Raw genomic sequence first — 26175 nt, forward strand, 5'->3', positions numbered from 1 at the left:
CCCCGCCTGATAGGCCCATCTTCCCGACCAAGTTCTACTCATCCTTCAAAACCCAAGTCAAACCTTTCCTCTCTGAAGCCTTCCAGGACAATCCCAGCAGTTAATTAACCCAACACTGTGCCACCATTACACCTGATTGTACATAATTCTCTTATTTGTTGGTTACTTCAGTCATTCAACAAATACGTATCAAGAGCCTGCCCTCTGCCAGCCCCTCCTCATACTCCACTGCAACTACGTGGTAACATGTCTCTGTGTGTCCTCCACTGGATAACAAACTTCTGTCCAGTGGCAGAAAAGAATCAACTGGGTCTAAGTCCACAGAACAAATTCATTAATAAGTAAACAAAGGACAACATAAGAAAAGTAGACAAAATGGGTGGTTCAGAGGGGGAAAAGGATTACAGGAATTCAGAAGAAGTTAAAAATAAAAACAACTCAGTACTGACCAGGCCACTGAGGGCTTTAGAATGAGCTAGATTTTGAAGGGTGGGGAAGATCTGTAAGGGTGGGAAGAAAGGAGAAGGCAACACATACCCAAACTCTTAGAGTAAGGATCTCTGGGAGAGGGACACTTGTATTTTATACTCTCTTCAGTTGTATAGTACTTCATTTCTTTCAAAAATAGATTCTTATATTATTTGTGTAATTTAATAAAAAAAAAAAATTTAAAGCATGTCTTCTGGAAGACAAAAGGCAGAGAAGCAAGGCAATGCAAGTAGAAGGGCACGAGCAAAGGTGAGGGGCAGGACTCCGTGGCCCAAGAGCGAGAGGCAAGGACAAGGCCAGAGTCAGGTCCTGCTGCAGCACCTGCCAGATTCTTTCTAAAACAAGGCTAATACTATATATAAAATAGATAAACAACAAGGACCTACTACACAGCACAGGGAACCCTACTCAATACCCTGTAATAACCTACAGTGGAAAAGAATCTGAAAAAGAATATATACAACTGAATCACATTGCTGTACACCTGAAACTAACACAACACTGTAAATCAACTCTACTTCAATAGAAAAAAAAAAAGGCCCAAAAAAGATCTGCATGTACGGAGGCACTGGGAGCCACAGCTGGCTGTGAGTCTCACTGTAACAGGGGAAGGAGGTGATTCTCATTGGAGACACATGCTCTTATGCTGGCAAAGGCCATGACACCCTGGGACAGAAAAAAAAAAATCTGAGTGGACACAAGGTTTTTCTGACTTTATCAAAAGCCTTGTCAAAGTCAGATCTCAACTGCCTGGCTGGCAACATCCATCACATCTCAAAACACGGCCACCCACTTCGGTGTGGATGAGGCCCAGAGGTTCTGTGTATCTGGGAGAACACAGCTTGAACCCTGGTCAGCAAAATCCTTTTCCTCAGAAACAGGAGCAGAAGCTCTGCAGACCCCACAGGCAATTCCAAGATGGTACCCGTCCCTCAGGAAGGGGTCGTTTTCAAAAGAACAGGCAACCAGTGGTTTGGCTCGGTTTCCCAGAAAAGACGACAACAGATCTAGGCACAATTGGCTCTGGATCCCACAAACCAGCTGACCAGGGAATCAACCTCCATGACACATACAGTAAAAACAGCATTTATTTCCACGGGAAGATTACATAAATCCACTTCAAGGAGATTGGGAACGCTTCCAGAACAAACCGTAAGATCCCTCTGATGCCCAGATGCCACTCTCCACTTCGGCAGCCCCAAGTTAATGATGGACCAGGAGAGAAAAAAGAAGAGATGAGCCTTTTTTTAAAAAAATATTATAAAAAATAGGAAGAAATCTTTAAAAAAAAATATGTGAGTCACATGCAATTGGTGGGGGAGGAGGACTAATCAGATGGGAACTCTGTTATCCTGGAGAAAGATATTTATTAAGAAATAAGCACATAAAATATATTTAGAGGGTTTATACAAGTATAATCACGTGGCTATTACGTATCCTTGGAAATACAGTGTGTGTTAATTTAGCAGAAATAGAATCAATTAAATTAGGATTTAGATGGACATGTCTTAGTCAGTAGGATTGACAAGGCACAGTGGAGACAGGATGGAAGAGGCTGGGGAGTCTACATTTTGAGGATGACAAAAATGACATGAGTCAAGGACAGCACCACAGTCTGACAGCACGGGACAGAGGTCCAAGCCCAGGCCACATGGCTGCTTGACCCTCAAGAACAGCTTTTCCAGGCCAACAACATAAGACTGAGACACCTACATGCCAATAAAATACACAGAGGTTAGGAGCCAAGCAACCCGAAGTCTTGAGGTTGAACCCGCAGGAGCGGTGAGGGTAGAGTCTGGGAGCAGCTTCCATAGAAGGCAGAGAGTGAGATCAGGGCTACCGTATTAAATAAAGAAGAACAGGCCTTGTTTGCACCTATAATAGGTGGGTGTGGGTCACGAGCTCAGGATTTCAATTCATCCGAGTTCCTGGGTCAGGTGAAAACAAAAGAAGAAAGAGCGAGCTGCTGTCAGGAAGGACGCGGTGGTTAAAGAAGGGGAGCACAGGGCCTGGGAGCCCCGAGAGCTCCCTGACTGTCATTTTTCCTGCTGGTGGGGCCGTGAGCAGCAAACTTAAGCCGAGTGATCACATGGCCACGTGAGCAAGCAGGCAAAAAGGGGAGCAAGAGTTGCTTTGTAAACCTGGCTTCTATCTCTTCAGGGTCGGTGGCAGGAAAGGTCTCTGAGTTATCTCCGCGCCAAGTCACAATGCAGTCAAACCAGAGAGACGCAAGTCAGGCAAAACATATTCTGCTCTTGACCTTCTCAGGGGCGGAGCCCATGTCCTCCACAACCCTGCAGCATGCCCCACACTCTGTGTAAAAACAGCCTCACAAAACACGAGTGACGGACAGGCAGCAAATGCCTCCCTGAACCCACAGCTGAAGTCATTAGGGAGCCCGATGTGCACATGTCCTGATGACTCTGTACCTTGCCAGTGCTTCCTACGTGCATCAGTAAGGGATCAGCCTTGGGGCAAAGCTTGCACGCGCTGCATTTGTCAACTGACACAAAACTCTGATCTTACTGGAAATGTAATTTCAAAGTTCCACACCCGTAAGCCTTGGGTAGCCAGGCTCTGTCTACCCAAAGGCTAAACTGTAGCCCCTCAGGGCTCCCCAAAGGAACCCAGCTACCCACAGCCATGAGTGAACCAGGCATAAACCAGGGGCAAGACCTGGGCACATGGGGGCAGACAGACCCGTGAGTCCAGCATGAATGCCGAGGGGCGTGGGATCAGGTGGGCAATTTGCCCATTGACAGAAAAGGGTGACTGGACTCAAAGAGGGGCTTTGATTCTCTGGCACTGAGCTGTTTAAAGTGGGTTCTGCAAGCATCTTTCCGGATGATTTTGTAACAAAAACTAATATTTCTGACTTAAGCCTCTATGTGAGACATATTTTTAGCAGCCTCTCTTAAATGGCACTTTTAAAAATAATCTCCTTCAAGACGGTAGACGATTAGAACACGGATGTCCAAGTGCCGAATTAAAAAGCCTCTTATAATTTGGAATGCGCTGTTGAGAGCTGCTGTGGGGCCGCAGACAATTTGGTACTTGATCATTAGACATTCGGAAGTGCCACCGGCTGGAAAATATATTTCTTTTAAGCTCTGGACTTAAATAGCATCAGCCCTCAAATGAGATCCCTCCCTCGGAAGGTTTTAAAGACACCAAGAAAGTCCCAGGAAGCATTTTATTTCAAAGTAGGACCTTATCACAAAACTTGAGATAAGCTTTGTCCATCTGTCTCACCCCTGAGATTTAAATTCCTCGTCTTTCTCTCCCACCAGCTCAGTCATTTCAATAACGGAGGGAAGGTGGCCCATGGAAACACCATGCAGCTTGCAGCGAGGATTAATGGGAAGTCTCTGGCATCCAGCAGCCTCCAGGACAGCACCTTTCTGGATGATCAGATACTGTGGTTAACAGTGTTTCCACAGATACTGCAGGTGCGTGGCCCGACTCAGACAGCATCTGCTCCCTGAGTGACTGTGTGCCAGCCTCCGAGAAGAGGAAAATAAACACGGCCCCTGTCACAGGGTGGCTATCTAGCCACTGGTTAAAAAAAGAAAATTCAACACAAAGTGGTAATACAGAGTGACAGATGCTGGCGCACGAAGGGCCACTGAAACAGATTAAGGGCCAGGCAGGAGCTCAGGAGGGATGCAAGCAAGAAGGGAGAGGCTGCAAAGACTTCCGTGGAAGCTGATTCTACTGTAAGCCACTTCAGGGAGCCCGAAACGCAAAGGATTTGCAGTTTTTCAAGGCAATTGCAACGAACAGCATTGTCATCATGCCACAGAGCAATGTAAATGTCTATGAAACTAGAGACAATGGGAAGGGAAGGGGGAGGGGAGAGACAGAGCCTGAGACAGTGGCAGAGAGAGACTCAGAACCGGGGAGAGAAAGACAGACAGAGGCAGAGAAACCAACACGCACACAGGGGTTGAAAGAGGGGGACAGGGAAAGAGAAGCAGAGGCAGACCAAGAAAGAAAGGAGCAGAGAGTGAGAAACCAAGAGGAGCAGGGAGAGAGAGATACAAAGAGACAGAAGAAGAAACAGAGATTAAAAAACAGAGACAGCAAAAGAGAGCATAGAGAATCCAAGAGAACCGCACAGTCCGCTGTCTGGGAGCCAGTGTGGAGGAGGCCCAAAGTGCCTGGGGTTCAGATGACTGAGACCCTGGCCAGCTGGGGAGTCAGTAGAAGGCCAGTGGGACCCAAGACTGAACGCCTGGCCGGCCACTCACCCCGGGTAGAGCGGGTGCAGGCCCAGTGCGCCCCACGGCCAGGCAATGCCACCTCCTCCCCTCCGGGCCCTGTGAAGCCCAGGCCAGGGCAGGTTCATGGGACAACCCGCGCTGCCGGGACCTCCCTGCAACTGGCATGTGGGGTAAAGAACATGATACGTAGCTCGGCCCTAACTTTCCTAAATGCATCCCTTGAAAAATATCTTAGAAAAGATGGTCCCTGGGGAAATAATGCCTACAAAGCATGCCGGAGCTCCCGTTCATGGACGGCCATGAGGCAACCTGGCAGAAAGTGCTACAGCAAAGCAGCCTACTGACCATCCTTTTTCAAGATGATTTATCACAGCACCCCCTCCTTTTTTATATGCACCACCCGCCTGCACCCTTTGAATTATTATTCCACTCTTTCGAAACTCTGCCTTCTCCAGATTCCAAATTTCCAAAGAGCCTGTCTGATATCAAGATTAAGTGATCAGTAAGAAAAAAAAAAAGAAAACCAACCAACTTTGATGTACAAAGCGAGAGGGGGAGACAAGGAAGGGGGAGATGCAGTCAGGGAGTGGAATGTGCGAGAGCTTCACCAAAGAGGGATCTGAATCTTTAAAATCCCCAGGAGGGTTGTGCTTGGAGCACAACAGACACTAAATTTTGCTTGAAATGAAAAAAGGAAAGAACACAGAAGAGTAAACAGCATGGTGTTGAAGAATGAGATGGTCCTGGATCTGCAATCTGGTGCAACTGCGGAGCTGTGTGCCTCACGGTGAGTCCTGAGACCTCTCTGTGCCTCAGTTTGCTAAGCTGAAAAATGGACCTTATTAGGTCCATTATATACTATACAGGGTTGTTCTGAGGGGAAAGGATAAAAATGCACGCCAACACCAAGCACACAGTACATGGCCCTCACCAAACAGACAAGGGAGGGGACAGGTGAGAGACTGGTGACAGGAGGACAAACCAACAGGGCTGGTGCTTTGAATCAGGGAAGCGATTCTACAGACCTCAAGCCACACCAGGCAGGGTGTCTTTTCTGCTTAAGTGGAGGTGACCCACTTAAACAGTACTTAGGACAAAGAAATAGAGACCCACAGAAGGGGCAGGAGAGAGAGGAATCCAACTTCAATTACATAAAGTGAGACCAAGTTTGCTTCCCCTGTGGGAACAAACTTGCACTTAATGAGTTGTTTTGCCTTCAGCTTTCCCTGTGCTGTGACTGTAATTGACCTCTACATCCCGTCATCTTACAAGGTTCTATTTCTCTGTCTCCATTTATTATTCAAAATAGGAGCTGTTCTCCCAGAGAACTTTCAGGGCTGTAATCAAATCCTGCTAAAAGGTAAAAACAGAAACAAACAAAAAAAACTACAGCATTCATTCACATGTTATACTGGGGGCAGGGGGTGTATAACGAGGAGAGAGTCCTAAAAATACTTACATTCAAAAAAAGAAAAGGAAAAAATTCAACCCTTAATCCTTAAAATAAGAATTTAACCCTTCTCCTTAAAATAAGTGACTTCTTACAAGTCTATAATATCATGAAAAGATAACACTGAGAAGAAACCGTGTCCCTGCACCTATCTTTTAAAAAATTTATTATTTGGTGCATGGAGTCATCCTCTGCTCTATGAAAATGAAGTTCTCACTTAGCAAACATTTACGGAGCACCTACGATGTGCCAGGCAGGGTGCTGGGCACTGGGGACTCAGAGATGAAAACGGGGCCCCTACCACGTGTCCGACACCAAGCACCTTTACCGGCAGCATCTCGTGGAGCCGCCCAAGCGGCTAGTGCCACGTTACTCTCCACTTGATGGAAGAGGAAACCGGGGTTTCCGAATAAGGCAGACCCGGTCCTGACCGTGAGGCCCTCAGATACTCTGGCGGTCTGGGAGGAAGTCTAGTCCGGGGTCAGCAGAGAGTGGAAACGAAGGGGTAGGGCAGCCTCCCACAAGAGAGGCCTCTCACGGGCTCCAGAACTGAAGCTGAGTTTGCGGCTGCCTCCCTCCTCTGCCCCGTCTGTCTGGCTCTGGGCAGATGACTGGAGCGGGCCTGAGGCAGTAACAACAAGGTCAAGATGTCCCCCTGGGGCCAATGCCCAAATGGCCAGCTCTTCCCAACAGCCTTCAGGACCGCTTTACTCCCTCCTCACTTCTGGCCATCACAACCTGCCCGCAGGAAAGGATCTGATGACGGTTCGAGCGCCTCTGGGTAAAGGGATGTCACTGCCTTGAAGGGCAATCAGACTGGAAGCAAGAGGGAGCCTGGCAGGAGGAGAGAAGATGGGCTTTCATGTCAGAGGCGCCCAGGGAAAATCTGGACTCCACCACTTACTACCTGTGACATTCCCTCATTCACTCATTCATTCACTCAATAAGTCAACTTATATTTATTGAGCACCTACTATGTGAATCAATGGGATTCAAAGGGAGCAGAAAGAGACATGGAACTTGCCCTCAAGGAGGGGCCCCTCATGGAGAGACTGATTAGTGAGAGATGAATGTAAAATCACAGCAAGAGAAGAAGGGAGAGATACATATAAGCATCACATTCAACACGGAAAATCTGACCTGGTCAGGTTTCCTGAGGAGGCGATGAGTAGATACTGAGGGGTGAGTTACCTGAGGCCAGAGCCTTATTCCAGGCAGAGGGGACAGCAGGAGGAAGCAAGGGACCTGGAGCAGAAGAAAGCTGATGGGCTGGGGGCCCAGCACCGCGGTGGAATATAATGAGAAGCCCAGCGGGGCCCTGAACCCTTCTGCATCTCAACTGCCATGTTTATTAAAGAGGATGCTAATCCCACTCGACTCACAGGCTCGTCTTCAAAATCTAATGAGAGAATGAAGGTGAAGACCCATGTGTGCCTGACACACCGTCGGAACTCTGACAACCGGGAGTTCCTGACGGACGCTGGCGCTCAGGAAGGGTTTTCCTGCAACAGATGGAGGAGGATGGAAGAAGATGCTAGTCCTCCTAGCGCCCCGAAACCTTGCAAGACGAGATCTCTGGGTCTACACCCAGCCAAGTGTAGCCCCATGAGCTGCCAGACAACCTTCTATTCTAAATGTGGATTTCACAAGGATGTTATTGACAGCTCTGGTGTAAAAATAAAAATGGGAAACAACTCAATATCCATCAATGGGAGCCTGGTTAGATAAACCTTGGTATTATCAGTTCAAAGGAATACAATGCAGCTCTTTAAAAGAAGGATGCAGGCCTATACGTGAAGTACAATAAAATGATGTCTAAAGTACACAGATAGGTGAAAGGAAAGTAATATAGAGAACAGGGGATAGAGCCGCTACTGGTTGTTAAACGTGTAGGTGTGTGCGCGCAGCTTACTCAAGCAGTGCTCAACTCTGTAAAGAGAAACCCAGGACGGATCACTGTTATTGCCTCTGGGCAGGACAGTAAAGGGCCCGGATAGGAAGGAGATTTATTTTTCACTGAACATACCCTTTTATACTTCTTCGCTGTTTAGCATGGATAGGTGCAACAAGGTTTGTCAAGAGCCCAAATTTTGACAATTTTCAATCGTTTAAAAAAAAATTCAGTCTTTCACAGCAGACAGATCTAGATCTGTCACTCCTCACCATGACTCAAAAAAACTATTAAAAAAATTATGAGACAAGAAGAAATTTGAACACCGATATTCATTGGTATAGACGAATTATTGATAATGGAGGCCTGACCATGATATTCTATTTGTTTTCTTCATTTTTACAGCTACACACTGAAAAGTCTACAGATGAAACTGCCTGGTGTTTGATTCAAACCAATATGGAGGGGAAAAGCAGGTACTGGTAACTCGAAATAAGATTGACCATGACTGACAATAGCTCATTTGAACAATGGTTACGTGAGAGTGCATCGCACATCCGCCGACCTTCAGGTGTTTAACATTTGACATCATAAGAAAGTTTTAAAGCAAAGAAGAAGCTATTATAAATGTGCAAAAAGGACAAGATGCTCTCAGCAATATGATTTGCAGTAGCAAAATACTGGAAACAACCTAAATGTTTATGAACACAACCAGATTTAAAATATTGTAGTATTTCATTCAATAGAGAATTAAAGAATCAAGAAAGTGAACAAACTAGGTCAGCAGCTCTCAACCAGGGGTGATTCTGTCCCCCAGGGGATATTTTGACAATGTCTGGAGACATCTTTGGTTGCCAGGATTGGGTGGGGTGCTACTGGCCTCTAGTGAGTAGGAATCAGGGATGCTGTTAAACGTCCTACAATGCGCAGGACAGCCACCCCACAAAGAATTAAATGGCTCAAAGTATCAAGAGTGCTGCAGTTTAAAATCCTCTATTAGATCTATGTGGGATGGTCCTCAAACCATAATACTAAATAAACATAAACACACATACACACGAGGCAAACAGATATTTACAAGTATACCATGTAGGTAAAAGTTACACAAAACTGAAACTATTTATTTCTATGGAAATTTATCCATGTAGTAACTATAAAAACAGGGAGGAGAAGGCTATATGCCAATTTCAGAGTATCAATTATGGGTACAGGGCATGAAATGGTGCCAAGGGGACTTTGACAGAGTTTGCAGCATTTTATTTACTTTACCCCCTCCCACCCAAAGGAAAGCAAAGGCTAACGCACGTAAGATCTAGACGGTGGGTACCTGGATGCTCCCTCTTTTAGTCTCTGTATTTTTCCATACCCTTGACATTGAACAAACATAACAGCATGGTTGTGAGCAGCAGAGGCTGGGTGGACTGACAGACAGTGTGGGCAGAATGGCAAGGCCAGGGCCTTGCTGGGTGGGAACACTCACCGGCCCCCGAAGGTCGATGAGCTCCTGCCTCATCTGGGACACGAGGGCTTCCTTGGCCACCAGGGCCCGGTGCAGGCGCTCATTGAACTCGATCAGCTCCCCGTGCATCTCTGCCACCTGCAACACACAAGCACCATGTAGTGAGGCTCGGAGGGCAGACCCTCCCCACGATTCGCCCCGCTCTCTCCGAGCCCATCACTTGTCAGCAAGGCATCAGGAGGTTGTCAGGCTGGAAACAGTAACACTGCTTATACTTACGGATTAGCTACGCAATCCACTCAGAAGTTGAATACGTTTTTGACTTGGTTGATTTTAACATTATGGACTCAACGGTCCCCAGTTTATGGTCACAATATGACTGTATCATGTCATCTTTGGACCTTAGGCTTTTGTTCTTAATAAATGAATAATTTTCTGGCAAAGGCTTTCTTTCTCATCCGAGTTGTGCCTGTTAAGAACTTCCCCGCTAATGGTACAAGTAGAATGACTGCCATTTCTGTTCATCAGGGCCTTGGTTCTGAAAACCCAGAAAACAGTACCGGAGCCTTGTTGAGGATGGTGACAGTGAGGGTGACAGACACACCTGCAGCAGCACAGCTGCCCTATGGTCACTGCTCATTCTATGCCAGGAAAATACGTGAGGAAGATATTACTGCTCCTACCTCACAGAAAGAGGAACAATGTCAGAGGTGTTTAAGGAGCTGGGCCACAGTCACATAGCTAATAAAGGGCTGACTCCGCAGCCCTGGCTCTTGACCACTGGGCCACACTCCACAATCCTGCCGCTCCACTCTTTAGCCCGTTCAGGCCTGCCAAGAGCCTGCGAATGTATCCACGTTTCAATACACTTGGCTGACCCCAAATAAATAAAAATGGAGGTTGCGATAAGATAGCCCATGACTGATGTCCAGAATCAATAACAGATCTTTCGAGCTGTAACTTACAAACAGAACAAAGATATCCCATATGGTCAAAACATACAGTAATTTCTCTGATTACAAGAGTGATCTTACTGGGGCTTAAAATCAAATTCAACTGTAATTTATTTAAATGTTTTAGAGAAATGCGAGAATGTAATCTTGCCATGCTCATCAGGAACCCTGAAGGAAGAATCTGGCAAGCATCTTACAGAGAAGCCCCCCAGAATGCAGAGGTCAGGCAGACCCCCACTAGCCCCTGTCCCTCTGCCCTTCTCAGATCATCCCTCCTACACCCCAGACTTCAGCCAGGTACTTACTACATTCTATATAATACATAAATAGTATCAGACCATTTATAATAAGTATTCTATGTGAAATATAAAACATACTGTCAGAATAAAGAAAGGATGTAAGGAGCAGCTCTGTGGGGAAAAAAAGAGTAACCTGAATCTCGATGCTTCAGGAGGAACAAAGGGAAGCCCTCCTTTTTGTTTTTATTTTTTGGATGTTATATAAAGGGTAAAAGGCATAGGAGGAAATAAATGAAGACATGAACATGAGTCAAGGGGTATTCTTCTTTCCATTCTTTCTACTTTTCTTTACTTTTTAGTTTCCTAATAATTTATCAGAGAGAACAACCACTTAGCCTCTTTAAAAGAATTAAAATTTTTCACCTGAAAGTAAGGGGAGCCAGGTGTAATCAACATGAAATGTATCAGGTTCCCAACCATAATTCTGATACATCCATTAATTTGCTCTGGGAACCTCCACTCAGATGTCATCCCCTCTCTGTCCCTCAGATGCTCACCTTTTTCAAACCAGTGTGAAATACAAAGTGAAAAATGGCATAAAAGACACTGCAGTAGCCATGCGATTAACAAACGGAGAATAAGTCACTGAGTCTTTTAACGACTTTTTTTGGTCATACAGACCTGAAGTTAATATTCCCCGGTTGCCTTATTCCTTTTGTATAAAAAAAGCTTAAGATGATCTTTTGGCCTTTCACAAACAAATACAACATCACTAATAATGACTTCGACTCCTACGCACAGAAATCACATAAACCCTCCACGAGCTTTCTCAGGGCTGAGAATCCATTTACCACACAGCAAGCAGGAAACATACACAACTGCCAATATCACTGCTAAACACCTGCTAATATGCCCCCACAACATGCAAGCTTTAAATAAGGGCCACTGTCATTTCTAAAGCAAGGCAGGGTTTTGCTTTGTTTTTGTTTTGTTTTGTTTGGCAGTGGAAACCAGAGTGTTAAAACAATTTTCCCTAAGTGCATAAAACACTGACACATCCCAGCTTCAAGCGGTGTTTATCATGAGCTGTCAAAACGCTGGTTCTCTTTTGCAGCCAGAGAGTAACTTGACCACATCAGACAAAGCTTTCATTTCACTAGGGAATGGGGGGAGGGGGGGATCCTATGGAACTGAGGAGACAAAATTTGATGAAATAATTTCCTGTAGTCATTAAAATGGCAATGCTCATTGTTACTAGGCGAAGCTCTGAAACCTGAATTTCTCCATTACATATCCCTACAAACACTTACTGATATAAACAGCTTTCATCTTACATAAACCATACTGAGCTTACTATTCCTCAAACAACTCTTTCCAAACTCTAGTATAACTAGAAATGAATTCAAGACTCAGAGAGAGCCTCAGAAGAGAAATGTGAGATCACAAATGGTTCCCATTATCATCAAAATAAAAGGCACAACCACTGCCTACCAGAATTTCTATGAGGCTCTGAGGGCATTTACAGGTTTCACCTGACCTTCTTTCATTATTCTCAATAGCTGCAGGGAATAAGATAGAGAGAGAGACAGGGGCCCTCCAATCCTTTCTCCACCAAGCAGCAAGAGTGATCTTCCCAAAGCAACAGCTGATGTTGTCACCTGCTGTTTAAAACCTTCAATGCTTCTAACTGCCCTAAGGATAAATATCCACCCTCCTTCCAGGTCCGGCCCCGGCCCTGGCCTCTCTCCCTAACACCATCTCCTGCCCCTTTCCTCCCAACAACTCTCCCTAATGTCACTCAGCCCCACGGGTCTTCTACGTTTCATAAACGTGCTGAGCTCTAGGAGGTCATCCTGTGGACAAAGAGGAGAAAGACACAACCAGCAGAGAAAACAGCAGGTGCAAAGGCCCAGAGGTTGGCAGGGAGGTAGCTGAGAGAGGCAGTTAAGGGCTCAGACTCCAGTGCAAGACTGGTCTTGGCTGGATTACTTAACAGTGTGCTCCTGTATGAGTCACTTAACTTCTGTGAGCCTGAGGCCTGTCACCTACAAAAGGGGGATTAAAAACCACGCTCACCAGGACATGGCAGCAACCTAAGTGTCCATCGACAGATGAATGGATAAAGAAGATGCGGCACGTATACACAATGGAATATTACTCAGCCATAAAAAGGAACAAAATTGAGTTATTTGCAGTGAGGTGGACGGACCTAGAGTCTGTCATACAGAGTGAAGTAAGTCAGAAAGAGAAAAACAAATACCATATGTTAACACATATATATGGAATCTAAAAAAAAAAAAAAAAGGTTCTCATGAACCTAGGGGCAGGACAGGAATAAAGACACAGACATAGAGAATGGACTTGAGGACATGGGGTGGGAGGGGGAAGCTGGGATGAAGTGAGAGAGTGGCATGGACTTATATACACTACCAAATGTAAAATAGATAGCTAGTGGGAAGCAGCCGCATAGCACAGGGAGATCAGCTGGGTGCTTTGTGACCACCTAGAGGGGTGGGATAGGGAGGGTGGGAGGGAGACGCAAGAGGGAGGGGATATGGGGATATATGTATACGTATAGCTGATTCACTTTGTTATACAGCAGAAATAACACAACACTGTAAACAATTATACTCCAATAAAGATGTTAAAAACAAAACAAACAAAAAAAACAAACAAAAGTGCTCACTTCACGGGGCTGCCGTGTGGATGAAATGAGCTGCCGCCCTTAGCAGGCTTGGCACCATGTCTGCACGTGGCAAATGCTCAGTGAATGAAAGCTCATTTTACATGGTGGGTGATCACGTGAAAGGGACATGAAAGGGGAGGAGGAGGAGAGGCAGGTCTCCGGAAGCCGCATGGAAAAGGGCCACATGTTCCATAACAAGTGGCTCAGACGGCTCACCGTCTCCAAAGCAGGAATGTCACCAAGAGAATTGCTAACCATCTGCCAGGCAGTGTTCTCGGTGCTGGGGTGCAGGAAAGTCATGGGGTTCACATCCTAGAGGTCAGACAAACTGGACTAGAGCTCAGAGAGAGAGGAGGACTTGGAAGATGGGCGATCGGGAAAGGCCTCGCCCGGAGACAAGACTCAGGCGTCACTTCTCGAATCGGCCTTGACACGTGCCAGGCAGCCTCCTGCGGCCGACCCAGGCCCTAAGTCAGAGCCGGGCACTCACTGTGCTCAGGGCCACTTTGGAAGTCTGCCGTGTTTCTTACTACTCTCAGCAGGTGTATTTCCTCGAAAACTAATCGGAAGGCGGTTAAGGGGGAGGTGCCACTTGACAACACTAACGAGGGTGACAGAGTCAGAGGCAAATGCCAGGTGGAGATACACTGACCACAGCTGATGCAGCTTCCAACAGAGCCCAACATGGGCCAAAGCACTGGGAACTGAGCCCCGATTCTCTGAAAGGCGCAAGGGAACACGCGGATGGCAGCAGGTACGGTTCCCAAGTTATATCTGGCAGGTGCACAGCTCATGAGCTAACAAGGTGTGAATGCTTGTCAGTCAACATTTGGGTTTTGTCGTTTAGGCTGGAGAGAAGACGGTAGAAAGACTAAAGAAGTTTAAGTCACTAGGCTGTTTGGCAACATCTGTCGAACTTTTGAAATCACTCGCCTGTGGCTTAGCAAACCCCTGCTGTGGAGTAGCCTGTGCCTCTACTTGCACATGTGCTCAAGCAGAAGTTTAGCTCCAAATGGCTGGAACCCACCTAAATGCCCAACCACAGGGAACTGGTGCGATCTATCAGGTTCCACTGCTCTCTCCCACTGCCTGCCACTTGGCAGACATCACTAGTCAATCACTGCTACCTTCCTCAAGAAGATACCCAGTCAGCCCTAACCAACTGATCAGTGTGTTGGCCTACGCGATGACACTTATCTAGTATCCCTGGCATAAAGGGTCATCATCGACGGGGAAAGGCATCATCAAAGTGACATATGAGTTGGGGATTGTAAGATGATGCCTTTGGAGCTTCGAGAGACTGAGCAATCCCTTCCAGCTGAAGCATCAGGGAAGATGATCTCCAAAAATAATGTGTCTGTGAAAAAGCTTTTAAGTCTGTGAAAATCCCAGGAATTATCATAATTACCTGCCAAATCATGAAAAGCTTATAAATTAAAAAAACAGCCCCTGGCACTTCCTTTTATATCAGAATGTTCTATCTAATCACATTCCAGTAAATCTTGCTTCACCCCTCCTTTGGCTATCACACCAAATTAGACACTTCCTGATTTATTAGACCAAGATACCCCCAAATTTTAACAGCAACTGAGACTCGTTTGGTCACATGCTCAAACTCTCTGAGAATGTTCACTTGATGCCTCAGAATCTACCTCAGTTTTATAAAACACACAAACTGTTTGTGGGTCCCAGTGACACTGGCCGTGGGCAGGGATCTAGAACCTCCCTTTGCGGTGAAGACACTGCACCCGCCTAGGTAAAGACAAAGTCCTAGCCCCAGTGCCCACTTGCCTTAACATACTTTTAAACACCAACTATTATATCCATCAGCTCATGTGACCCTCGCCACCCTCCTGTAAGGTGGGCAGGGCCTCCTATGGATGGGGCCTCGAGGCTCAGAGAGGTCAGGCTGTGAGCCGAAGGCATCAGAGTCTGAGCCACTGTCTATGTTCCCTGCCCTCCACCCTGGGGCACAGGAGCCCTTCAGGGGTTAAGGAGATGAGTCAGTCCTGCAGAGCAGAGGGAAGCAGCACAGTGTGGACCAGTGGCTCTCAAAGCAAGCTGATCATTAGTTGCTCAGAGGGCTTCTGAGAAATGCAGATTTCTGGGCTTCACTCCCAGAAATGCTGATTCAATGTGCGGGAGTCCAGAGCAATACTTTTTTTTTTTTTTTTTTTTTAAGCTGTACATGGGCTTCTCGCTGTTATGGCCTCTCCTGTTGCGGAGCACAGGCTCCGGACACGCAGGCTCAGCGGCCATGGCTCACGGGCCCAGCCGCTCCGTGGCATGTGGGATTTTCCCGGACCGAGGCATGAACCCGTGTCCCCTGCATTGGCAGGTGGACTCTCAACCACTGCGCTACCAGCGAAGTCCCAGAGCAATACTTTTTAAAGACCCCAGTGACTGTGATGATCAATCAGACTTGGGAACCACTGTCAAAGACAAAGGGGAAGGATGTCACACACTCAGGTGTGAATTGCAGTGGGGCCACTCCCTAGTTTTAGAAACCTAGGTTTTTCAGTTCATCATTTGTAAAATTGGGAGGTCACGGAAGCTCCTCCACTTGTCAGCTCTCAACTTCCAGATTCTCAAGGAGGTGAACAAAGGCACAGCCAGAGAAAAACCGCATCAAGCCTGCCGGCCAGCACCAGACGGCAGCAACCACCACGCGCAGCGCTGTTACTCCTGCGATGGCAGAGTTAAGTCTGCAACCGAGGGGGCCGTGAACTGGGACAGGGATGTGAGCTGTCTGCTACCCACCTGAGGCAAGCACAGAAATTCACAATAAGCATTTCGAAACATCTGAAGCAATTTCATATTGGTATGAAATCCAGGAATTCTGGAATTTTTCTAGTTGGTTTTTTTTTGTTTTTGTATTTTACACAAGTACCAGTTTGCAATGAATTGGAAATACTTAAAAACAAACAAAACCAGGGCTTCCCTGGTGGCGCAGTGGTTGGGAGTCCGCCTGCCGATGCACGGGACACGGGTTCGTGCCCTGGTCTGGGAGGATCCCACATGCCGCAGAGCAGCTGCGCCCGTGAGCCATGGCCGCTGAGCCTGCGCGTCCAGAGCCTGTGCTCCGCAACGGGAGAGGCCACGGCAGCGAGAGGCCCGCGTACCGCAAACAAACAAAACCAAAACCAAAAAAACTGGCTCTTCAGCACAGAAAGTTTGAGAAGCACCTACCAACAACACAGATGCTATACTTGAAACAACGTTTTGCATTAATAATTATTAGAAACGATGACTAATAATAACAATGAAAAAAGCCAAAATACGACCATTTTTGGATAAAATTTGTGAAGAGAACTGAAAAGAAAAGTAAGAACCAATGTTATCAACATCTGTTGGTCTTTTAGATGTATATACCCTGTTTCCTTGTACAGAGTCAATTTAGGCTTGAAGACTAAGAAAATCAGGAACGTTAGCTGAAACAACACACGTCCAGATCTAGCCAAGGTCACAGATGTCTTCAAAAAAAAATTACAGCTGCCATCGCTCTCTTTGAGACTGATGGTGGGCCTTGCCCGCAGGTGCCTGATCATGCCCATCTCCCAGAGGAGGAAGGAGAGGCTCAGGAACCGAGCTGCAAACCAAAACAGAGGCACAAAGAAGGTAGACACCTCGCCCGAGGCCACACAGGAGGCAAGCAGCAGAACTGGTGTTCAAATTTCCGAGTCCATGTTTTGGACTTTCCAGCCTGCTTCTCTGCATATACCATGACCAGGATGCTGAGCTAGCATCTCAAGATACCAGAGGACCTGGAGGAGGTGATAAACCTGGGATCAAGTACAGAGAGCATTACCCAGATAAGGGGCACCATCACACACAAGCATGCGCACACACGCGCACACTCCGGGAAAAGACACCGTCTCTGGCTGCTCCCGAGGCCCAGTCTGGCTTATCACAGACCGGTCTGCAACCAGCCCCCCTCAGGGGGACCCTGACAGTAAGGGAAGGAGCGCCCAGAGTAAACAAGAACCTTAGCAAAGGCAGGAGCTACTGTGAAACTCAGGGTCCAAGGAGAAACCCAGAAACTTGGCCAGCAGCCAAGATGGGCCTTCTTCAAAGTGGTCATTGCTTCATATGAAGGCATTGTGCAAGCCAGTGTGTAAATGAAAATTCCAACATGAAGACATTCCAGGGCACTGTCAGGAATGCTTGGAGATGTTTGGCATCAACGAGCCCTCTAGGCAGGGCCTCGAATCAGGTGTAGAAAAACGAGGGGCGTGAAGGTCAAACCCAGGTCCTGTCTCTTCACTGCCGTGTGACCTGGAGTAAATTACTTCACACCTCTGACTCTTGGTACCTTCTTTACAAAATGGGGGTATTGTTCCCTATTGTCATGAGGAACATGAGGGATTTGTCATGAGGAACAAAGGGATGACAGAGTTTGGGGAGCGCCCAGTGCCTGCCACAGTGAGTGATCCTTAATTTATCGTAACGGAGCGCCTCCTCAGGTCCGGCAGTGTCCCAGGTGCTTTACAGGAGCAGGCATCACAGCCTGGGAGGTCGAGCTTTATGCCCATTTTACAGATGAGGAAAGCAAGCCTCAGCAAGGTAAAGCACTGCCCAAAACCAGTCTGCAAGAGGGGGCCGGTGTGACTGCGGGGCTCGGGGCCCTGCATCTCCCGAGTCTCCTGTTTCCTTGTGCCTTCCAGCCCACCTTGCGCTCTGATTGTGCTGTGTGGGGCTGACCCCGGGAAGGCGTGCAGGCTCGCCCTGACGAGGCAGAGCTCTGGGGTCTCCGGACTGATCCTCCTGGATCACTGTCAAGCTGCCAAGTGACAGGTTCACCAGGAGCCCAGGGAGCAGCTCCATCCTCAAGTCCACTGAGACAGCCCCACTTGGGCTCCACCCGCAGCACCACTGAGATAAGCAGAAGCCTGCAAGGAGGCCGAGGGATAAGTTCCTGTGGAAGAGAGACTTCCTTCACCTCCTCTGTAACGAGCCGTTCTGTGCTCAGAACGCCGGGCTTGAGAGAAGGGATGCTTAAAAACATTTGCTGGTATTATGGTCTAATGGGGGAGGAGGAAACACCCAGAACTACTTAACTACGGGACGCCTCTGAGAGACAGATGTTATGTAACTGCTAAAGCCCAGCCACAGAGCTGCCGGGTCCCTGTCCCCGACGTTTGCCCTCATTTCTCCCGACACCCAACCATTCAGAGAATACACCGGGCAAGCTGTTGCGAAAGGTCACACACGGCAGCAGCTGCTACCCACCCAGATAACACCTTTCCTTTCCTGCTTTCCACTAATGGCCCTTAAAGAGCAAAGGCAGAATATACAGAAATGGCAATAATAAAAGAGCAGCCAACACCTTCCTGGTGGTCGTTTGAGACAAATGAGCAAGGACAGGGGAAGAAAAGCAAAAACAAAACCCTGAGCCCCAGCTCTGCTGAAAGACACGCTCCTATCAGAAGAATAACACAAGAGGCATCAGGCATCCGTGGAGGTTTTTAAACAGGTTCCATCAGCCGTCACCCATCCTGGGACTTCCCTGGCGGGCCAGTGGTTAAGAATCCGTGCTTCCACTGCGGGGGGCACGGGTTTGATCCCTGGTCAGGGAACTAAGATCCAGCGTGCCGCGCAGCACGGCTGAAAAACAAAACCTGGTCACCCATCCTGGCAGCATTACCAGAGGGGTCGCACAGCCTGGTGTTCAAGGCACCAACTCCAGAGCCCAGCGACCTGGGATTCCCCCCCTTCTAGCTGTGGCTTCCGGGAAGAAGCTTTCACCAACCTGGGTCTCAGTTTCTCATTCATAAAATGAGGTTAACAGTGCAGATTTCACAGGGTTTTTGTGAGATCTGAGCAAGGCGATATACACGCAAGAGGTGCTCAGCTAGGAGCCCACAGGCACTGAGCGCTCCGTAACTGTTGGCCATTATCATGCCATTAAACCGGCCTCCAGAAAAACACCCGGTGTCACTGGTCCCACAGAATCTACAGCCTTAACCACCTTCAGGTCTGTCCCCACTCTTCCATCTCTGTCACCCAAGCCTTGGTTGAGAAGCCCCCCATCTCCCACCTGGACAAACACAACAGTCTCCAGCTGCCACCCCGCTGCCCCCTTGTCCTCTGCCCCACCCCCAAGGTGGCGCTCAAATGGCCTCCCTGTGACCCAAACCCTATCACATTCCTTCTCTGCTTAAAACATTTCACTGATGTTGATGAAGAAATGACAAGAGGTCTGCAATTTGCTTCAGAAGAATACGGAGGTGAAGGCAATGGAGGGTTAGGCATGGAGTAGGACTGGCCTTGGCAGCTGGAGCCAGACGAGATTGTGTGATGGGTACAGGGGGTACGATACACTATTCTGCCTACATTAAATTTCTCCATAATCCAAAGTTTAAAAATATCTTTCCAAAAAAAAATATCTTTCAATGGCTTTCCACGAATTTCCCTGGCATGGCGTACAAGCGATGGGAGGAGGGGCAAGGTGGGGAAGGGAGGGGAGAGAAAGAAATATTTCAAGGGAAAAACCGACACTGATCATATGAGAATTCATCCTGCCCCACACTTCCCTCTGTGCACATCTCCTAGAATGCTATCCATCCTTCAAAGATGAATTCATATCTCAGTTTACCTTACTCCCCAGATCCTTTGACACGTTTATCCATGTTCTCCATACATGATTCCTCAAGAGTGTAAGAGCAGTTACTGTCTTCTGAGCACTTACTACATGTCAAGCACTTTCAGGGCCACAGAAAAAGGCTCTTTTGTAAGAAAAGGTGTGTCTCTGAGCAGCCACAGCCCCGCAGGGGCTCAGTGAGTGGCGCACGGGCTGACGCAGCTCCCACTGGTCCTGACAGCCTCATGCCCTCGCGCAGTGTACAACCTGCACAACGACACACAGAGGCCTTAGACACTTCGCTAGGTGCCCTGCTTCTCCCATCTTACAGGGGAGGAAACTGAGGCCCAAAGCAGCTAGAACATTCGCCCATGGTCACACAGAGATGAGGGCACTAGGTGACGCCAGACCCACGCTCCTTTTCTTACACAAGGTACCCACAGGAGGAGGTGTGGCCCTGCGTGGCCAGCCTCCGTGCACCCCAGCATACCGTGCCGCCTCCCAGGCCTGTCATGGAACGCAACACCTCACCCGACTCCACATGTCTTCCTAGGGGTGGCGGCCAAAGCCACTGACACCACCAGACACTTCCAGAGCTTATTTCTGCTGGATCAGTGAAGGGTGGGGGGCAACAGAGGAGAAGGCGGTGAAGGCTCCTTTCTGTTAACACAGCAGATAGTGTCATTTACGTGTCATCAAACAACGGTTGTAATTATAACCCATTACAAGTACAAAACACTGTGCTCAGCTGGGCTTGTGAAAATGGGTCAAGAATTACTTTCTTCTTTCTTTCTTTTTTTTTCTTTTTTGTGGTACGCGGGCCTCTCACTGTTGTGGCCTCTCCCGTTGCGGAGCACAGGCTCCAGACGCGCAGGCTCAGCGGCCATGGCTCACGGGCCCAGCCGCTCCGCGGCATGTGGGATCCTCCCGGACCGGGGCACGAACCCGTGTCCCCTGCATCGGCAGGCGGACTCTCAACCAGTGTGCCACCAGTGAAGCCCAAGAATTACTTTAAAAGGCTTTGCTAGGTGTCCCTGGTGGCACAGTGGTTAAGAATCAGCCTGCCGATGCAGGGAACACGGGTTCAAGCCCTGGTCCAAGAAGATCCCACATGCCGCGGAACAACTAAGCCTGTGCGCCACAACTACTGAGCCTGCGCTCTAGAGCCCGCAAGCCACAACTACTGAGCCCGCGAGCCACAACTATTGAAGCCCGTGTGCCTAGAGCCCGTGTTCCGCAACAAGAGAAGCCACCGCAATGAGAAGCCTGCGCACCGCAACGAGAAGCCTGTGCACTGCAACGAAGAGTAGCCCTGGCTCTCCGTAACTAGAGAAAGCCCGCATGCAGCAATGAAGACCCAACGCAACAATCAATCAATTTATTTCTTTTTAAAAGTCCTAAAAAATGGCTTTGCTGCCCTCTCCTTTCAACTGTCAACTGCCGTTACAGGCTTGTTCACAGAGGACAGCTATCGATTCCCAGGGATCCTGGGCTTGGAAGGCAGCTCGGTGCTGGCCTTGTCTGTCTCCCCAGCACAGAAAGCTTTCTCCAGCCTGCTGGTGGCGGGGTGGGGAGGTGGAAGGAGGAAGGGGAGAGGCCATCATCAGCAAGAGCAAACATCTGCTGAGCGCACACCCTGGGCCGGCCCCAGCTCCCAGCATCGTCCCTCTGTGAGCTCATCCACAGACAACCTTTGGGGCCCAGCCACAGCACTGTCTCTTCTTTGGAAATTCATCTTCAGTATCCGAAAATTCTCAGAGATTCATTCATTCAACAAATTTCTATTTGCATCTACCAAGCCCTGTACATCTATCAAGTACTACAGACATAGTAGCAAATGAAAGAGAAAAATCCCTGCCTTGGTGGTTTCTCCATTCCAGCAGCCACACCGCCCTACCCCGACAAGGAGACGGAGGTGCACGGAGGTTCAGTCCTCGTCAAGACTAACGAGCTGAGGCCTTGGGCTCTGAACTTGGAGCCCACGCTCACCACCACCACGAGGGACCATCTCTTGGCCCTGGGGTGGTTCATTTATAAAGTTCCTCCTGTCTGCAGCCACTTCTGGAATGACTTCGTTCGCCTATGCAGTCATTCGCTGGTGTGCCAGGCGCTGTCCTGGGTTCTCACTGGGAGCTCACCCTTACCAATAGTGGAGCTGGTGGATATGCCACCTTCTCTCCAGGTTCTGGCATCAGTGGTGACCTCAGGGAGCTCCCTGCCCCCGAGGGATTCAGACACTGACAGTCCCCACACAGCACAGCCAGTGTCCCAGCCAGGACACAGTGGGGTCCCGGGGGCCAGGGGAGGGGTCCAGGAGACTGTACACAAGGCGAGGCTGGCGGGGCGGGAGGAGGTTAGCCAGCAGGAGGCAGGAGAACCAGGTCACACCCAGGCCCAGCCGCGTCTGAGCCGCAGCATTCCTGTGCCCCTCAGCCTCCTGTGCTATACAGTGGGGACCCATCGTGCTGAGCGGGCAGGGCTGGTGGGAGACCCAGATGGGACAAGAGCTGACCTCAGAGCCCCAGGCTGGTACACAGGAGGGGCTCACCCTGGGACAGCTTCTTCTCATTCTTGAGAACTGGACGCCACACCTAGGAAGTTATATAATATCACAGATCTACCACTCGCTCCCCAATTCAGAGGTTTCTCCAGAAGATGTATCACCCTGAAGTGCTGTTTTTAAGTTTATTGTGCAGGTGCTAGAAAGCACAGGATTTCATATAAAGATGTAAATCCTGGAATTATGTGGCTCTTTGTCACATTCTAATGTCTTCCAGGAATCAGGGGAGGCCGGTGCATTTTTAATCATATTCCTTCGGAAGGAATACATAGAGCCCTCCTGAATATTTTAAACACGGCTCAATAAATTATGCCCACGTTTTGAAAGAAAGACAGCAAATGAAAAACATTAAATTTTATGAGCATCGAAAAATGTTTCTCTCCCTGGATGGTCTCTTTCTCATACCAAACAGCACTGGCTTAAAGCTGAGAGGAGCCCCCTTCAGGTAACGACCACCTTGCTTCTCCAGGGTGGACACAGTCATGCTGAGCAGTGAACTGTGGACACAGACAGCTGGACAGAAGGACAGTGCTGCTGAAGTACAAGTGTGTAGTGTGGGCGGGTACTGGAGGATGAACTTGGAGCACCTCCATACGGTGAAGGACGTGGACTGCTCTCCAACAGGTTCCTTGACAAAGAAACAAAGGTCTTGCCTTCAGCGAGCTCAACAGGCCATGCCTGGCCTAAAAAGTTGATTGGCCTCCCACTTTCATAATGACTCAGCCCCCAAAACACCGATGAGACATTCAGGTAGAAATCTATTTATGCCAAGAAAGAAAATGCATCATACACCCAATTGCACCACACGCTGAATACGCTCCACCTGCAGAGGCCTCAGGGGCTCCTCTGGAAGCTGCTGCAGAGAGAACACGAGTCTGGCTCAAGGATGCAGCACATCAGGTTGAAGCAGCCGAGGAAGGGCCCTGGAGGTGTCACGCCACGGTGACTCAACCCCGGAAACTTTCACTTTGCACCAGTTTCGTGGCAAGATGTCTGCTTCCTTGGTGCTTGTATTCCTAGAACCTGAGCTGGATTGTCCCAGACCTGGGATGAGTGGCAGCTGCTGGGTCAGGACTGCCAGTTCACAGGTTCTTCCAGGAGGCTGTCGCCCTTGCACTGTGGGGCAGACCACCCTCACTGCACAGTAGGACAATCCTTCTCATCTCCAACTAAGCATCTGGATGTGACCATCTGGGAGATGGTCACAAGCTTTCTTCTTCAAAGCAAGATTTTTGAAAACCTCCTTAGATGACCTCAGCCAGTCCCATGGTTTTAGATAGCACCTGCACCCTGATGACTGCTAAATACACATCTCCCACTGGGACCCCCAGACTCATACATTCAACTGCTCATTCAGCAGCCCCACTTGGAATATTTGTTTAATTTACCATTTTAACCATTTTATCTTTTATTTTTCTGGCCGTGCAGCTTGTGGAATCTTAGTTCCTCAACCAGGGATCAAACCTGTGCCCCCTGCAGTTGAAGCACGGAGTCCTAAGCACCGGACTGCCAGGGAATTCCCTTCACTTGCATATGCAATCGGCATCCCATACTTCAAAGGAAATGGCCTGAAAAGCCAACTCTGGATTTCCCCCCTCAAGCCTCCTCCCACTTGACAATTCCCAGCTTCCTTCCGTCTGCTCAGGCCAGAAACTTTGGAGCCACCCCGGACTCTTCTTTCTCGCATAGCCCACATGCAGTCCACAGCAAGTTCTGATGGCTTTCCTTTCAGAGCAGATCTAGAATCCAGCCACCTCTCACTACTTCCTCTGTCAGCACACCGGGCCCAGCCACCAGGCCGTCTCACCTGGACCCCGGCAAGAGGCCCCTGGCTACCATCCATCTGCTTTCAACAGACTGGCCACTGTCGCTCTGCTCAAAAACTCACCAGTGGGGACTTCCCTGGTGGTCCAGTGGTAAAGAATCTGCCTTCCCATGCAGGGGACGTGGGTTCGATCCCTGGTCTGGGAACTAAGATCCCACATGCTGCAGGGCAACTAAGCCCGCGTGTCACAACTACTGAGCTTGTGCGCCTCAACTAGAGAGCCTACGTGCCGCAAACTACAGAGCCCAAGTGCCACAACTAGAGAGGGGAAAAACCCGCATGCCACAACTAGAGAGAAGCTGTCATGCTACAACGAAAGATCCTGAATGCCTCAACGAGGATCCCGCATGCCACAACAAAGACCCAATGCAGCCAAAAAAAAAAAAAGAAACTCACCAGTGGCTCCCCATGTCACTCAGGTCAAAGCCGGTCCATCTAGCCCATACATCTCTGACCTCGGATCCTACGGCCCCTCCCTTCTTCACCAGCCTCATGTCTGTTTCTGAAACACCAGGGCCTTTGCACCTGCTGTTGCCTTTGCAGAGGAATTCCCTCTCCCAGGTAACTAACCACCAGGCACATTCACTCCTCCACCTTTGGGCCTTTACTCCAAGACTACCTGGCCAGCATGGCTTTCCAAGTCCACCCTGTATAAACTAGTCCTCCCAGCCCCATCACTCCCTGCGCTTGTTCTGATTTTTATGCGGCCCTCACTCCCATCTGACTACTATTTCTTCAAACTCACTTGATCCTCACAAGGGAGAAGCAAAGGAAGGCAGCGATCTCTGGGCATGTGTGTACTGCTGTCCCCCAGGGCCTGGAACAGTGCCTGACACACAGTAAGCGTGCAGTAAGTGTGTGTAGCATATGGGCAGAGAGGAACAGAAATTACCCACGAGTGTTTTTAAATGTTAAAAAACATTCAACCACGTTAGAACTCCAGGGCTTATATCCACAGTGAATGACCTCTGCCTGCAATGAAGTTAGTGCTATAGAATGAACATGTGTGTCCCCCGACCACAATTCATGTGTCAAAGTCTAACCCCCAATGTGACGGTGTGAGGAGACGAGACCTCTGGGAGGTGATTAGGTCATGAGGGTGGAGCCCTCGTGAATGGGGTTAGTGCCAGTCGTAGCCCATTCGGGCTGCAATAACAAAATGCCACAGACTGGGCAGATGATGAACAGACACTTATTTCTTATAGTTCTGGAAGCTGAAGTCCAAGATTGGGGTGCCAGCTTTGTGGGGTGAAGGCCCTCTCCTAGGGTGCAGACGGCCGACTCCTCACTGTGTCCTCACGTGGTAGAAGGAGCAAGGTGGCTCTCTCCAGGCCTCTTCTATAAGCTCACTCCTGAGGGCTCTGTCCTCATGACCTCAGCACCTCCCATGAGCCCCACCTCCTAGTACCATCACCTTGGGCGTTAGGTTTTCATCGTATGGATTGGGGCAGGGGGACCACGAACATTCACACCACAGCAGTGCCCTTTAAGAAGAGACAAGAAAGCTTGATCTCCACCACGCGAGGACACGAGAAGATGCTCATCTGCAAACCAGGAAGCTGACCCTTTCCCAAGAACCGGACGTGCTGGTGCCCTGATCTCGGACTTCCAGCCCCCGAACCGTGAGAAATCAATGCCTGTTGTTTGTAAGGCGCCCCGTCTGTGGCATGTTGTTCCTGCACCCTGAACGGACTAAGACGCCTCACTCAGCGGCTCTCCTCTGCTTGCGGAAAGAAGAGAAAGGTGACGCGGGAGGATCCGGCAAGGTGGGGACCACAAGCCTCCGGCCAGGGCCAAGGCCTGGTGGTGCTTCCCTGCAG

At 48.8% G+C, this 26175-nt stretch overlaps 1 protein-coding gene across 5 annotated transcripts in view; it reads right to left on the reverse strand.

Moving 5' to 3' along the window:
• Nucleotides 1-26175, reverse strand: part of SNX29 (sorting nexin 29) — a 550741-nt gene that overhangs the window by 198604 nt on the left and 325962 nt on the right. For all 5 annotated transcript variants that reach the window (XM_019928689.3, XM_073792297.1, XM_073792298.1 and 2 more), the window contains one exon: nucleotides 9534-9650. In XM_019928689.3, coding sequence (XP_019784248.1) covers nucleotides 9534-9650 — 117 coding nt within the window. The remainder of the gene's footprint in view (nucleotides 1-9533; nucleotides 9651-26175) is intronic.

This window comes from Tursiops truncatus, chromosome 15 (assembly GCF_011762595.2).
Source record: "Tursiops truncatus isolate mTurTru1 chromosome 15, mTurTru1.mat.Y, whole genome shotgun sequence".
NCBI classification, from domain to species: domain Eukaryota; kingdom Metazoa; phylum Chordata; class Mammalia; order Artiodactyla; family Delphinidae; genus Tursiops; species Tursiops truncatus.